We start from the raw sequence: 13,477 nt of genomic DNA on the forward strand, positions 1-13,477 counted from the left end.
ATCTGGGTCATGCCCCTTGAAAAACGAAGCAGCATCTACTGTACATGTGACCCCAATTTCAAGTTATGGTCTGTTCAAAATGTGAGTTGTGAGCAGCAAAGAGAGATATTACCTTTAAGTGAAAGTATCAAGAATTTAGCACACACAAAGATATATAGAAAATAAAACATGTTTTCTTTCTTAAAGCCTCTTAAATCATTTTGAGCCCTCATTTTTACCTTGGGACCCCTAGGAGAGTCCCGACCCACAGACTGGGACAATCCATAATAAGATTAGAAAAATTATGAACTATGCATGTTTTTGAAAAGTCATTTAATATATTATTTTGACAAACTATGTTCTTTTTCAAGTGCAGGCATGTCATGTCAGTGAGACATGTAAGCACTGGGAAAAGCATTTGAATTGAATGTATCTTCTTTGAAGGAGTATGGGGCAGTGTCAGATACTACCTCAGCATTTAAAATGATACTACTCGGGTTCTCTGTTTCCTCTCAATGTCTCTCTCTCTGCACTGATCCCGTAGTTCCTCCAGTAAAAACTTCAACCAATTCACAGCAATCTGCTGAACTCAGCAGGCTCAGGCAGGGGAAAATGGACCACAACTGTGTGCCTGCAGGCTGCTGAACAACAAAGGTTGGATGACTTCATCCCATTCAGGCTGTTCAGACTCTCTACATTACACTTGTTCCTAAACTTATTTTATACAGTGCATTTCATTTAATCCCTGATGTATGCATTTTTTCTTAACCAGAGAGCTTTTCCCTTGAGAAAACACAGGTGGGGCATCTGCATAGATTGCTTGAAAATCAAGACAAATGCCAACATAAAAACTGGCTCAATCCTTTCCTGTGTAACCACTGCTGAGTCTCTGTGTTATCACAGCCAAAAGAAGCAAAGAAGCCCTGTAAGAGAAAAACAGCCTAGCAATAAATGCTGAATAAAGTGAAGTTATCATAGGTAATCAATGGTACATTTTAGAGCTTACATGTGTCATTGCAATTAATTTCTTACAATCTCATGCCTTGGGAATTAGCAAACACTTCTGCAGTAAATTAACAAATCAAATGAAAAGGGCAAATTGATTACAGATGCCAATAAAGAAAAAAGTTAAGGCTTTAGCATTCTCTCTGAGTAATAAATAAAAATTTCTTAAAACAGTCTTATGAAAACACAGCTTTCCAGGATAACCAGACCTTTGCACTGGGATCCAAGTACGATCAGCTATCATTTCTCCACTCGTTGCATTCCACACCATGGTACAATGTAGCAGAGGGGAATCGGAACTGGTCTTTGCCAGAGAAATGGGCCACAGATACTAAGCAAATGGAGATGGATGGGGCTCCATGTGCAGAGCAGCAGACAAGCTGTCCCTGATAAATGGGTTTTCACCAGGACACTTGATCTCTCTCGCTCTCAGCCTAAAAGCAATCTCACACTTTGCATGTCTGTGAATATTAACAAACCCTCAAACCTGCACTCAAATGTCATCTATTGTGTCGCACATGGTGCCAGGCAAGAGAGCCAATTTGATGGAGAGGACTGTTCCTCTGTGTGTTTGAAATAGAGTCGGGGTGGGGGGCGTCCTGCTCTATTTTCAGACATCCATCATCAAAGAACAGGTATAGTATGGCTCTGGTTCCAAAGCCCCATGAAATATTTTGCTGCCAAGATTCATACTAGACTCTGGCAAGGTCCTTCAGTGCTATATTCTACAGTATAGGTTTTTCTAATTATTCCATTTTTACTTCAACCTTGAGTATTGTCAACCTAGTTTTGATCATGTGCATGTTGATGTACTGCTGTGTTCATACATTTTAGTGAGTGTAAAGTGGCTTGAGAACTTATTTCAGTGGGGAAGTCTGAGCTCTATGTTGAGTAATGTAATCAATCTAGGCTGGCCTGGGCAGCCTTAAGCTTATCTAATAGCCGACATTTCTCCCGACACTGTGTCAGCTAGCAGCTGTGGCCATCACCATGCAACACGGCACAGGATTAATTAACAGATACGACATCATCAAATGGAGCCATTTCCTTGTGATCTGCAGCTGGCAGCTTTGTGAATGAAGGTGTGGAGGAAGGTCGTCTGCACTATTCCTTCCTCCATCCTTCTCTTTATCTCCTCCGCCTCCTCTCTTCTCCAGTCAAAGCAGCAAGTTGACCCATATGAACCATCTGTCATTGCTGCAGTGCCTCAGACCTCTCAGTGTAGCCCCAGGAGAACAACAGCATGTGCTACTGCAGCTGTGGGCAGCATGTTGATCTAGGGATGATAACCAAAGACAAGAGCAGGATAGGTCCGGAGACTGGGGCCAGGAAGCTCTCTAGGAGCCTGGGCCCACCCAGTCTGGAGGTCACCATTAGAGGTCAGGATTAAGGTAGAGAACGATCTCAACACATCACATTGCTGCTGCACTTTTATTTAGACCTGTACAGTTTACATGCACAGCATCTAATAAAAAAATATGCAGTTTTATCATTCTTTAATTGCCTTATTAAAAAGTCCTCTGACTAAATTGACAAATGCAGGAAAATGAAAAAAACCCTATGATTTCAAAAATAGAAGAACAGATGCACACTCCATTATGTTGCCATAGTTAATTACAGCTTCCAAATTTGAACCAAATTTGAAAATAATTAAAGCACCAAAATATTTTAAAAGTCAATTTGTGTATGCTTCGCACACACGAACAGCTGTTGTCACTTACACTAATTACGGTAATTCTATTTAAGCCCTGCTTATTCCCTTTTTGCAACCCCTATTAGGCATTGATTGCTGCAAGGATGGTTAGGTTGCTACAGCTTAATCAAAATACAGAAACATGACAAGGCATGCAGCTTAATTTTGAAACTATTAAAAAGGCAGAATTTTAAAATAATACAATAATACACATGAGACAATAATTAAGTTACCTAAGGTACATGTGAAATCATACCACCCTCATCTTGGACTTTCCAGTAAGTCCTGGAGAAGATGGTGCTGCCAAAATCTATTAATATTTCCATCCAGCTCATCACCGCTCGGAATCTGCAAGGACTGCGTGTGCCCCTTGTAGTCCGCAAGAACATCCACCTCCTACATAAACGCCCACGCCTCCTGATAAAGGGCCACGAGAAGCTGCCTTGTAAGACTAAATTCTCATTTCTATGATATAAAACATTTCAGGAATGTAAGTCATAGTAGCTTCAGAAAACAACCTGTCCTGCTAATCACCATCAAAGCCACTGGAATACCAGTAACAAGGCTATGAAAGTGGGTTTACATTCTTGTACACAATCGTTTATAAAGTGCTAAAATTAGCCAACACTATGCAGAGGTGTCTCCCTGGAAATACATTCCAATAAACAGGAGAAAAATAGAAAAATAGCTGTAAATCAGTCATTGCTTTGCGATTAGGGCCTTTGATTCTCTTGGTTAATTTAAAATCTTGCTGCATACAACACATCCCACCTTTGTGCCACTCCTCTGAGGTTATACACATGAGTCACAAAGGCTGCCAGAACCGGTGGCGACAAGCTGGCTCTGTTGCTCTTCCGAACAAAAAATGTGTGTATGAAACTGTCATGTCAGGTATGTCTTAGAATGCCTATGACCTGAAAATCAGGAATTCCAATCTAAAAAGCTCATTGAACATACTTGGGCCCAGGGCCATGCTCTAACAGCAACCGGCAGCAAGCGTCATGTCTGAGTCTGGGTTGTTTTCTTTTTCTTTTTCATAATCTACGCAATGAATACAGTGATCTAGAGCGATCAACAAAGTGGGAAGTGGATGCCGACTTTTACCTTACTATTTTTCAGCTAGAAACAGTCCATAGTAATCCCTGTGGCCAAAAACAATCACACCAAAGTTTTAATGATTATAGGAAGTTGCTCTGACTGCCCTAGTTATGAAGCCCTTTCAAAAACTGCTGAAAAGTGAACTTGTCATCAATACTGGGCACCTACTTTTATTTCCTACTTTTACCATTACAGTTTGTGTACGGAACTGGGCGAGGGGGCTGTTATTTGTGGATTTCTCATCTGCTTTTGACATGATCCAACCCCAATTTTGGTTCAGATTTTAATGTTGTGGGCTGGATCCTTGATTTTTTTAATAACAGAACCCTGAGACTGAAGGTGGAAGCATCTCGGAGGAATTATCAACATCCACAGGATCTCCTCAGGGCCTCTTTACCTTTCCTTTCACCTCTCCTCCATATTCTGTACACTGACGAGTGCTGCACAACAACACATGCTTTTTAAAGTTTGCTGTAATAATGTGTCAGTCGATGAATTTTCAATATTGGTGCATTTCTACTACTTAATGTGACAAAAACTAAAGACATGAGTATTGATTTTTATCAGCCCCCATCTTCTCAGAGTACTATCATCAAGGGACAGGTGGTAGACTCTGTAGAGAAGTACCTTGGGGTTGATAACTGATAACAAGCTGAATTTTAATTGTAACACTGAGATGCTGTGCAAGAAGGGCCAGCAATGTCTGCTCTGCCTCTGGATATTGTCTCAGTTTCGTGTTGACAAGACAATCATGATCCTATTTTATCCTGGTTTGTTTAAACTTTTTCTTTGATTTGCTTGTTCAGGAACCTTAGTTACAAGGCTAAGAATGATCTAACCAGGATAGTGAAAGTGAGCAGTAAGATCTTGGGAGTGCAGCAGAGTATGCTATCTGACCTGTTTAGACATGTAGGGAGGAAGGCTAAAGCCTTCCTATTTGACAACGCCAACTCCCTACAGTCTGAATTTCAGATTTTGCCTTCTGGCATTCACCCCTGTTTAAGAGTAACAGGTATGAGCACTCCTTTGCCCAGGAGGCCAGGGGAGGAGTTAATGAGAGACTAATCACTTGGCTGAGTGTGCAGTGTAGATGTGATGACATGATGATGTAGTTCATGATGATGATGATGATGATGATGATAATGAGGCACCTCCCCTCCACTGTATGTCTATGTTCTTTATTGTATTGCTTTGTTGGAAAACCAATTGCCCTCTAGGGACAAAATAAAGTTGAAAGTTGAAGTTGATGTAACACTCAAACTCTGGGTGACAAATGCTGTCATGTTTTCACTAATCTGCTGAATACGTCTAAACTTCCTGGCCTCTTAAGAGGGCATTTCTCTAATCAGAATGAATGCCTTCTTACTTTTCATGATAAAGAATATTCACACTGTTGACTTGATAAATCCCTCAGAGACATGTCTTGGCACTGCATGACTTTTCCACTGCACAATGCCAAATCCCAGGTGACCAGGGTGTGATATGATGCCATATGAGAGAGCCCGCTCTGATAATTTTGCTGGGCTGCCAGATCCTGCTCTCTGCTGTGGCATTGCTATGTGTGCTTTTTGTGAGCATTTGAGAGAGTGAGAAAGACACAAGGTAGGATGAGAGAGTCTGTGTTTGGGATGACCCATCTGTCCCGGCCCTCCGTCCCACAGAGCCATCGGCCCGGACCTGGCCAGACCGGGCAAAGTCCAGCCGGACATGGTCAGCTGACACACCAGGGCTTGGATTGTGAAATGCCGGATGCTCTAATAAAGCTTATGCTGTTTGTCAAATTTCTCTGCATGGGTGCCAGCATTGCAGCATGCCAAAGGGTTGTGAGTCACGCTTCCTGAGTGGAGAGCCATGGACATGTGCTACAGGGGTGCTCTAGGAGGGGCATGTCCTGTTCTGAGAGCACTGGGCCTGCAGCATGGCGATATAGCAATAAGAAAACAACACAAACCCTGGACAAGCAGGGCTCATGGACATTAACATCACCGCCACAGGGCTCTGACATTTCAGGAAAGCTATGGTGCGAATAACACTGTTTGTTTTGCGCCAGAAATCGACATTATGAACAGAAGCCTGTCTGGTAGCGAGAAATTGCTGTGTCATTGAGCTAAAATGAACACATCAGTGGAGACATTGTCCATTTAACATGGTGACACTAATAAATTCATCGCCAAATATCCTCGACTCCTGGACTCTAATATAAAATGAGGGCTGATTCAATACGCCAGGTGTAATTACCATGTGCAATAACGAGCAATGGAGAGAGTGACGGCAGAGCTTTTCTCTGCCAGGGTAGATTATAGATTGTAGTAATTGCAATTCTGCCTTAATTATGGATGTGGCACTTTCACGCAACAAGCAGAGACAATGTCTCAGACACCATATTCCTAGTATCTTCTTAACTGCGGTGGCGAACATCAGGAACATCAATCAATATGTAATTACATTTTTGGGCTTTTTAGTATACAAATTAATCATAGAAAGATTTAATTGATAATCATGCTACTAATTTGTTTCCACCTTCCTCAGAAGGTATGGTGTTTTATATGCTTCAAACCATGAAAGGAAAGTGTTCTGTTTCATGTAGTTTCAGAACAAAAACACGAGTTTCACGTTCCTTATAACCACACTCAAGCTGCTTTGTCAGGCTAGCCAAACCAGTCACGAGTTCTTGATAATAACAGAATAATCTCTAGAGATTGTTTTACTGATTGTGGTCAAATTATCAAGCAACCACAGAAACTGATGGATTGTTTCGGAGTGAATTCGTGGGACGTACCCCTCCCTGTTGTCTTCTTCATCCGGGTTCGAGATGAGCTGAGATCCAGCGAGGGATATGTCAAGGGCGGCCAAAGGCAAGTCTCTGTAGGCGAAGCTGACCAGCTGGACAGGGGCCACGCACTGGTTGTCCTCCTCCACCTGCTGAGAAATCACCTCCAGCTCTGAGGCTCCGGTCTGGGGAGGGGCGCTGTAGTACACACACACAAACCATAACCAGAGCAGCGTTAGAGGGTGGATGTCTTGTGAGTGTCATCCATGAGTGGGTTTGCGTCTTTTAAGATAAGATAATCCTTAATTGATTTTAGCTTCTGATCTGCTTGCTGTTACTCTGTGTAGTGGTGTGAGGTCTACAGCATAGATGTCAGTGTTGCAGTACAAGGTTGAATGGAAGTGTGCTGAGTATTTGAATTAGTCAAAGCACCAACATGGAAATGTTCCAGGTAGCAAAGCGTGACAACAACTACTGGGACTATATGCTTAATTTTGATGAATGAAAACATAGACATGGTGTGAAATTCCTTGTTTGCAGCGTTTGCTGGCAACCTCAACAAGGACACATTTACCTGGCAAGTGATGACAAGCTGATCTGCATTTCAGAGTATGCAGTGAAGTAAGTCTCAAAAGCCCAGTAAATATAGCAATTTGCATTCCACACATATGCAAATATTAACAGTTTCTTGATTAAAAAGATTAAAGATATCAGCTTTAACTACAAATCACCTATACTTTACATTCTTTCAGACGGCTTTCTAAAGCATTCATTAAGATTTAGAATGATTTCCCACCTTCCAGGCAGCCATTCCTTTCCATTCATCATAATGGACTGAAACTCAACTTTTAAGCTTGATTGGGATTAGTGATCTATTACAGTGAACAATTTGGTGTTTTGCTTGACTTTTTTTAGGCTAAAATCATGCTATTGCCCAGTTGCCAGCAGTCGCCATTTTGACTGCTACAACTCTCCCTGTTGGTGCACTAAAGGAAGCTAAGGAAGCTATATTCTCTTTACAACATCAACAAATCATTATTTCTCTCCAGCATTTGGTTTTCTGAATGCATAGCTCAGTGGCCACCAAATGCTTAAAACTGCATTACAAGTTAATAACAAGTTTCTACTTGAAGAGTCCACGGAAATTAATAGAAACCAGTGGCTGCATGAAATAAAAACATATGGTATGCTGTAAACTACCAGCATTATCCTAAAGCAAAACAATATTTTTCAACAATATTTTTATGGGCTAAATGACATCGGAGGGCACAAAAAAAGTTGTTTCAGTTTTGTTATGTCCATTTTGATACATCCACTGCATTTTCTCTGTGAGGTTAGCTATTTTTGGCAGAACCAAACACACAAGAATTTTATTTGCCATTGAGGTCCTAAAACCTAAATGTGTAGGGAGGATTGTGATCCTACGAGCTCAGCCAATAGCGGACAAGGAGAAGTCACCCTGGAACAGCAGTCTCACATGTCTTGGCAGCTGTCCCAGCGCAGCCAGTGTGGAGACATCAATAACTCCAGTGCTTAACACTGGAGGAAGGCATTGATTACAAGACAGAGGAAACAAAGGTCATTGGGTTGTGAATTCCACAACCTCTACGCTGGAGGTGAAACAGAATGAAAGGAAACAGTTAGAAGAAGATCACTGAGCAGACCCACCTTCCTGTTAAATGTTAATGTAGGCATGCCTGGAAAGGAAAATAGTTCTTTCTTTTTCTTGACTTACTTCCTGACTAATAGCTGTTTAATGGACTCCCTTGAAAGGTTATTTTGCTATTCTCACAGAAAACTAAGAATTACTTTAAATATAATGGATTAGCATTGCACAATAGGGCTATGGAACGCAAACTCTTATTTTCATGTCATCACTGCATAAAATGCCATGCCCTTCCTCCCAATCCTTTCATTATGCAAGTCCTGCTAGATGTGTTGTTAAGCTTGAGGGTCGGCCATATATTAACATGCTCGCGACAGAGCACGCCTGTGCATCCCAGAGATATCTATAGACTTGGCACCTCTGACCAACTGCAACAAGGACGCTAATCAGTCATGACAGACACAAACTGTTTAGTGCATCAAAATCACATTTCCAGACAATCACAGAGCAGGCCAAGAGCCATAATTTGCAGAGCCCAGTGGAGTGGCAGGTTGCCATCCTGAGGAGGGAGTGGAGGATTCACATCTGAACACTTTACTCTCTTCAACAATGCAGGCAAGGACAGCCAGTAGCATGCTAAAGGCTGTGATCTTTTCAGAGGCATGTGATACTAGGAAACGCCACGAGGAAGCAAAAGGTTAACACAGAGCATGCATGGCTAGGGGGAAAATCTCATACCCATACAGAGTAAGAGCTAAGACTTACCACGAAGCCCAAAAACCCCATAGTTCTAAAGAAGATAATGCTTCTAAATGCTGATATGGTGTTGTTTTACATGGTATTGTTCTTACACCCTGGAGTAAGGCTGTAGTTATGTGAACTTTCTTTATTATAATGCAACAGACTGAAATGAAACTTGTTTTACCACAGCCTTTCCTGAATTTTCATCTATTCAGGACAGCCATTACAGTATAATTACACTGTTACTACACAAAATAGCAACTTTAACTGGTAATGCTGATTAAATCCAATGCATTCGTCAAAGATTGAGAGACAGCTGTGTTTTTTTCGAGTTCTATTTCCTCTTGTGTCATTATTTCCAGGGATTTGGGTCCTTCAGAATAACAGCAGTGCCTAGTTATTCCCCTAGCATTTTTACATAACATCACGACAAGTTACCATGCGGTGATCAATGATATATAAAAATATAATAGCTTGCAGAGATCTCTTTCCATGTCTAACCAATTGACTACACAATTTAGTGCTATTTGTCACAACATGGCAGGCATAATAATTATTTACTTAGAATACAATGTGATCAGTTTTACATGGTTTCATTATTAATATTCTCGAGGCCCACACCCTTTTCAGTTACAACAAGGGTTAACTGAAAAACCCGCTCCATCCAGAAACACTCTCCAGTGACACGTTTCTTAAAAATACATCCAAGATAGCCTTTTTCATTTAGACATTTTCAATAGGGACATCTTCTTGGCCATACTCAGTGATTCCATAGATCTGGAGTTTAAATGAATCTCACTTGTATCTATCTATCTATCTATCTATTCAGCCTCAGTTTTCTGCTGCCTCCTATGAGAATGGTACTCAAATGCCACCGAGGGCCAATACTGCTGAACTCATCAGAAAGTAAAACTCTTTTTACTAACACCAATGCACATAAAGGAGGTTCAAATGCTAATATAAGGTACATCGGGAGGGAATATGTTAACTTCCAGGGCTGTAGATGGGGCTGCGTTAAAGTCAGTCAAGAGTGAGTCTGTTTGTAGTAACATGTAAAGATTAAAACTGGTTTGAGACTAAGACTAAAATCAGAGTTCATTTAATCTTTTTTTATGTCAGGACACATTAAATGCCTCATGAAAGTTTTATTATTTCATATTTTACATTATAGTTTTTGTTATTTGGTTAAACAGACCTGGGTCTGCGCTTAACTTTTCTCTGTATTGTATTGGTAGATAATTTCTAGTCTTTTATTATAAGAGGCAGTTGTGGCAAAGTGGTCCTTACTTAAAATTCCCACAATGGCAGTGAAACTGTAGCTGACATGTCCTATAGCACAGCAACCTTCAGCACGAAAGCGTAACTATACGTCAAGGCTAGGCTTAAAAAAGAGTCAATTTTCCATAGATAAATAACTGTTAACATAAAGTTAAGTGAAACTAAACATTGACAACAGCTTATGATCATTCTAATGCAATACGAATCCAATGCAGGACAACAGCAATGGACAAATGGAGTATAATGTTGCTATTCCATCAAGGTGATAAGGGGTAAGATTGATGCCTGTCACATCATATATTAAATCACCTATTCTGAGCAATAGATTCTCTGCTTCTGTCACTTCAGTGGATTTCAAAGTGCTGCCTCAGCATGACCTGGTGTTTTGCAGAGGGCATAGGTATCATTATCATTCTGAGTGCTCACTGCCACGGTATTTCTGGCCAACTGTCTGTAGCCCAGACACTCTGTCTTACCCAATAAGTTTGTATACGGACACTTGGCTACTCCTCGGTGCGCAGCAATTCACTGTCCTGATATCATCAAGAAAGCGGCACCAATGTGCCAAATCACTTATGTGGGCACCGGCCAGATTTCCGAGCAGCAGCAGCAGCGGCAGCGGCAGCAGCAGCAGCAGCAGCAGGCCTGACACAAGCTCCTGACACAATTGTACATTTGTAAGATCAGATCTTTTCGGCAACGCCCTTCAAGGTCCAAGGGGAAATTACAGCAGTAGACAATTCCGCTGCATCAATGAAGAGTGAATGTGTTTTGTTGGTCTTTGGAGTTTTCTTTTTACTGTACAGAAAATGCGTCGGCTTTGAATCTCTTTTTATGTCCATCTTGCCTCAATAGGCTGGTAGTCAAGATGACACCTGATACATTAAGATTTACACTTACTCTCTCCTAACACCAGATGCTTCATCTTCAGTGCCAGTAAGTAACCAAGCATAACTATGTTGAACATGGACACAGTAACACTTTAGAGTAAGAGTAAGGCAGTCATCATTCTATATTTTTCTTATTGTCAAAAAATCCTGTGAAAAACCCAACACCAACAATGTGTCTGCTTCTCAATACTTCCCTACCCTGTCTGGGCCACTCAGCCCCAAGTCCATTCATACCCACTGAAGATGTAAATCTTGAAAATGGGTCACAAAAACATACGTACATGTTTAGAAAAAGTCAACCAAAGCAGTAATACGTGCATTTGCAATTATTGTATTATTGTATGAGTAATCACATCATGAACAATGTACAATCCTGAGTCAAATTCCTCGTATGTATACACATACCTGGCAAATAAATCTGATTCTGATTTGCTGAGGACTAATTTCAGCTGCGGATTAATACAAATTTGATGCGCTACTGAGTATTTATTACTACAGAACGGGACATGGGATAAATTCTAAATAAATTATAATACCCAAGTTCATCATAATGGAGGACGTCTGGTCCAGTGATGTGTTTTGTGTATTCTTCAGACAACAATGGGGCTCTATGCCAATAATAAAAATAAGCCTAAAATAAAAATAAAATTCAGAGCCTCTTATTAGACTAGCAACTCTGAACAAAATTAACACCTAAAGACTTGAATCAAGAAGGGATTAATAATCAATTTCTTACAAATAATAAATAATTAAAAAATAATAAATTTACCATAAACAAATTGTACTTGCATAAAACTGACAATTGCAATTCTAAATTTCAACACAGAGGATTTAAAAAATGGTGGCTTAGCAGTGACCTGCTAATGAGCAGAGTTTATTCCAGCGATTGGAAAGAGGTCTTCATTATGCGGATAAATTAAGAGCAGCGTGGCACTGGATCAGTGAGGTTAGTTACAGTAAATGTTAGCTGACCTGTTTCAGTGCCACTGGGCTCCTGTGGGTGTGTGGTGTTTGCTGTTGGAAAGGAATGAGTGAGAAAAACAAAAAATACAAACAGCTTAATTCTGGGCAAACACTAAGAGTAGCCTGCTGCCTCTTTAGTGTATCTGTTTTTTGTGTTAAAATACATGTTGTAAGGCTGTGTAATCTTTATTTTTCAATTTTATCAGTTTTGTTTTATGTAAACTACAGACAGACATTATGCGAAATATGTACCATAAATGCCTTTGAATAAGTTGTATTTGAGCAATAATTGTCCCATCCAGAGAGAGAAATAGAGTGAGAGGGAGAGAGAGTATTTACAGCAGCATCAAGTCTAAGAGAGCAGGGGTGAAAATAACTCCTAAGACCTTTCTCTGCATGAGAGTTTCCCATCTGTCACTTCACAGAGAGTCAGTGGCATTCCGCAACATTAAATCATGCCATTACTACTAATCATCAACACATTCTCTATATCATCTGGTTACAGATGTTTTGCACCAAAGTTCTCCTTCAAACAAACCTGTAATCAACCATCAGCTGTACTAATCCACTGGTCTGAGGCCTAGACAGAACGCTCTGTTGGTTGGAAGCAGCATCCTGTGCCTTTAACCAGAAGATGCAGCTGACTGAACCCATTTTGCATTCACCCTTCACTCCACTCCACTCTACTCCACTCCACTCCACTCCACCTCCTCCCACTCCACTCCATTCCCATGCTCCCTCTCTTTTGCCTTCTCTTATCCCCTACCCTGGCTGTCATCAGAATGCAGGGCCTGTCTAGAGGACCACACACAGAGTAATTATTAATAAGAGAAGATGACAAGTGAGCATCCCTCTTGAATGCTAAGAGATGCCAGCGGATACTGGAGATGGCCGGCCGCCCTCTCACTCCTCAGAGATGCTGTATGAGGCTGAGCTCTGCTTTCCCGCTGATCCCTGTTCAAAGTCATTCACAGGAGGGGCATGAGAATATGCAGGTCCCATTCTGCTAATCATATCCTACCACGCTGAGATGCCCTTTGCATGAGACTGCGTGTTCATAAATAGAGATTTAAGATTTCACGATCTCTCAGACATGGTTTCAAACAAGACTCTGGACGGTGTTCTACTTACTGGGGCTTGCTCATGTTGAGGTCTTGTTGCTGCAAATAGACGTCCACACTAAATAACCCCAAGTGTGAAAAGTGATTTCACCACTGCAGAGACCTCCTACCACACCTGTAGAAAATAGAAAAGAACAATATAATTGCTACATAATAAGGAAATCATGAAGCAAATTTCATCAGCTGTGGAAGATCGCAAGATATGATTGGAAGCTCCAGAACAGCAATTAATAGACCTCGAGGGGAGATTGTTTCGTTAACTGCTGTTTCCAAGGTCAAACATGAACATTTAATCTTAATTATCGTTATATATACATATACAGTTGAATAGTA

General features: G+C 40.9%; 1 protein-coding gene across 1 annotated transcript; it reads right to left on the bottom strand.

Moving 5' to 3' along the window:
• Positions 1-6,071: 6,071 nt before the first annotated feature.
• On the bottom strand, positions 6,072-13,254 carry LOC119909690 (transmembrane protein 266-like). Its single transcript, XM_038727903.1, has 2 exons — positions 13,155-13,254; positions 6,072-6,743 (listed from the first exon to the last, which is right to left on the bottom strand). The coding sequence occupies exons 1-2, from the start codon at positions 13,166-13,168 to the stop codon at positions 6,437-6,439; spliced, it is 321 nt and encodes a 106-aa protein (XP_038583831.1). The 5' UTR covers positions 13,169-13,254; the 3' UTR covers positions 6,072-6,436.
• Positions 13,255-13,477: the final 223 nt, after the last annotated feature.

The sequence above is a fragment of the Micropterus salmoides genome, unplaced genomic scaffold (genome assembly GCF_014851395.1).
Source record: "Micropterus salmoides isolate LMB-PRFRI ecotype aquatic unplaced genomic scaffold, ASM1485139v1 Ms_hic_scaffold_1824, whole genome shotgun sequence".
Classification (NCBI taxonomy): domain Eukaryota; kingdom Metazoa; phylum Chordata; class Actinopteri; order Centrarchiformes; family Centrarchidae; genus Micropterus; species Micropterus salmoides.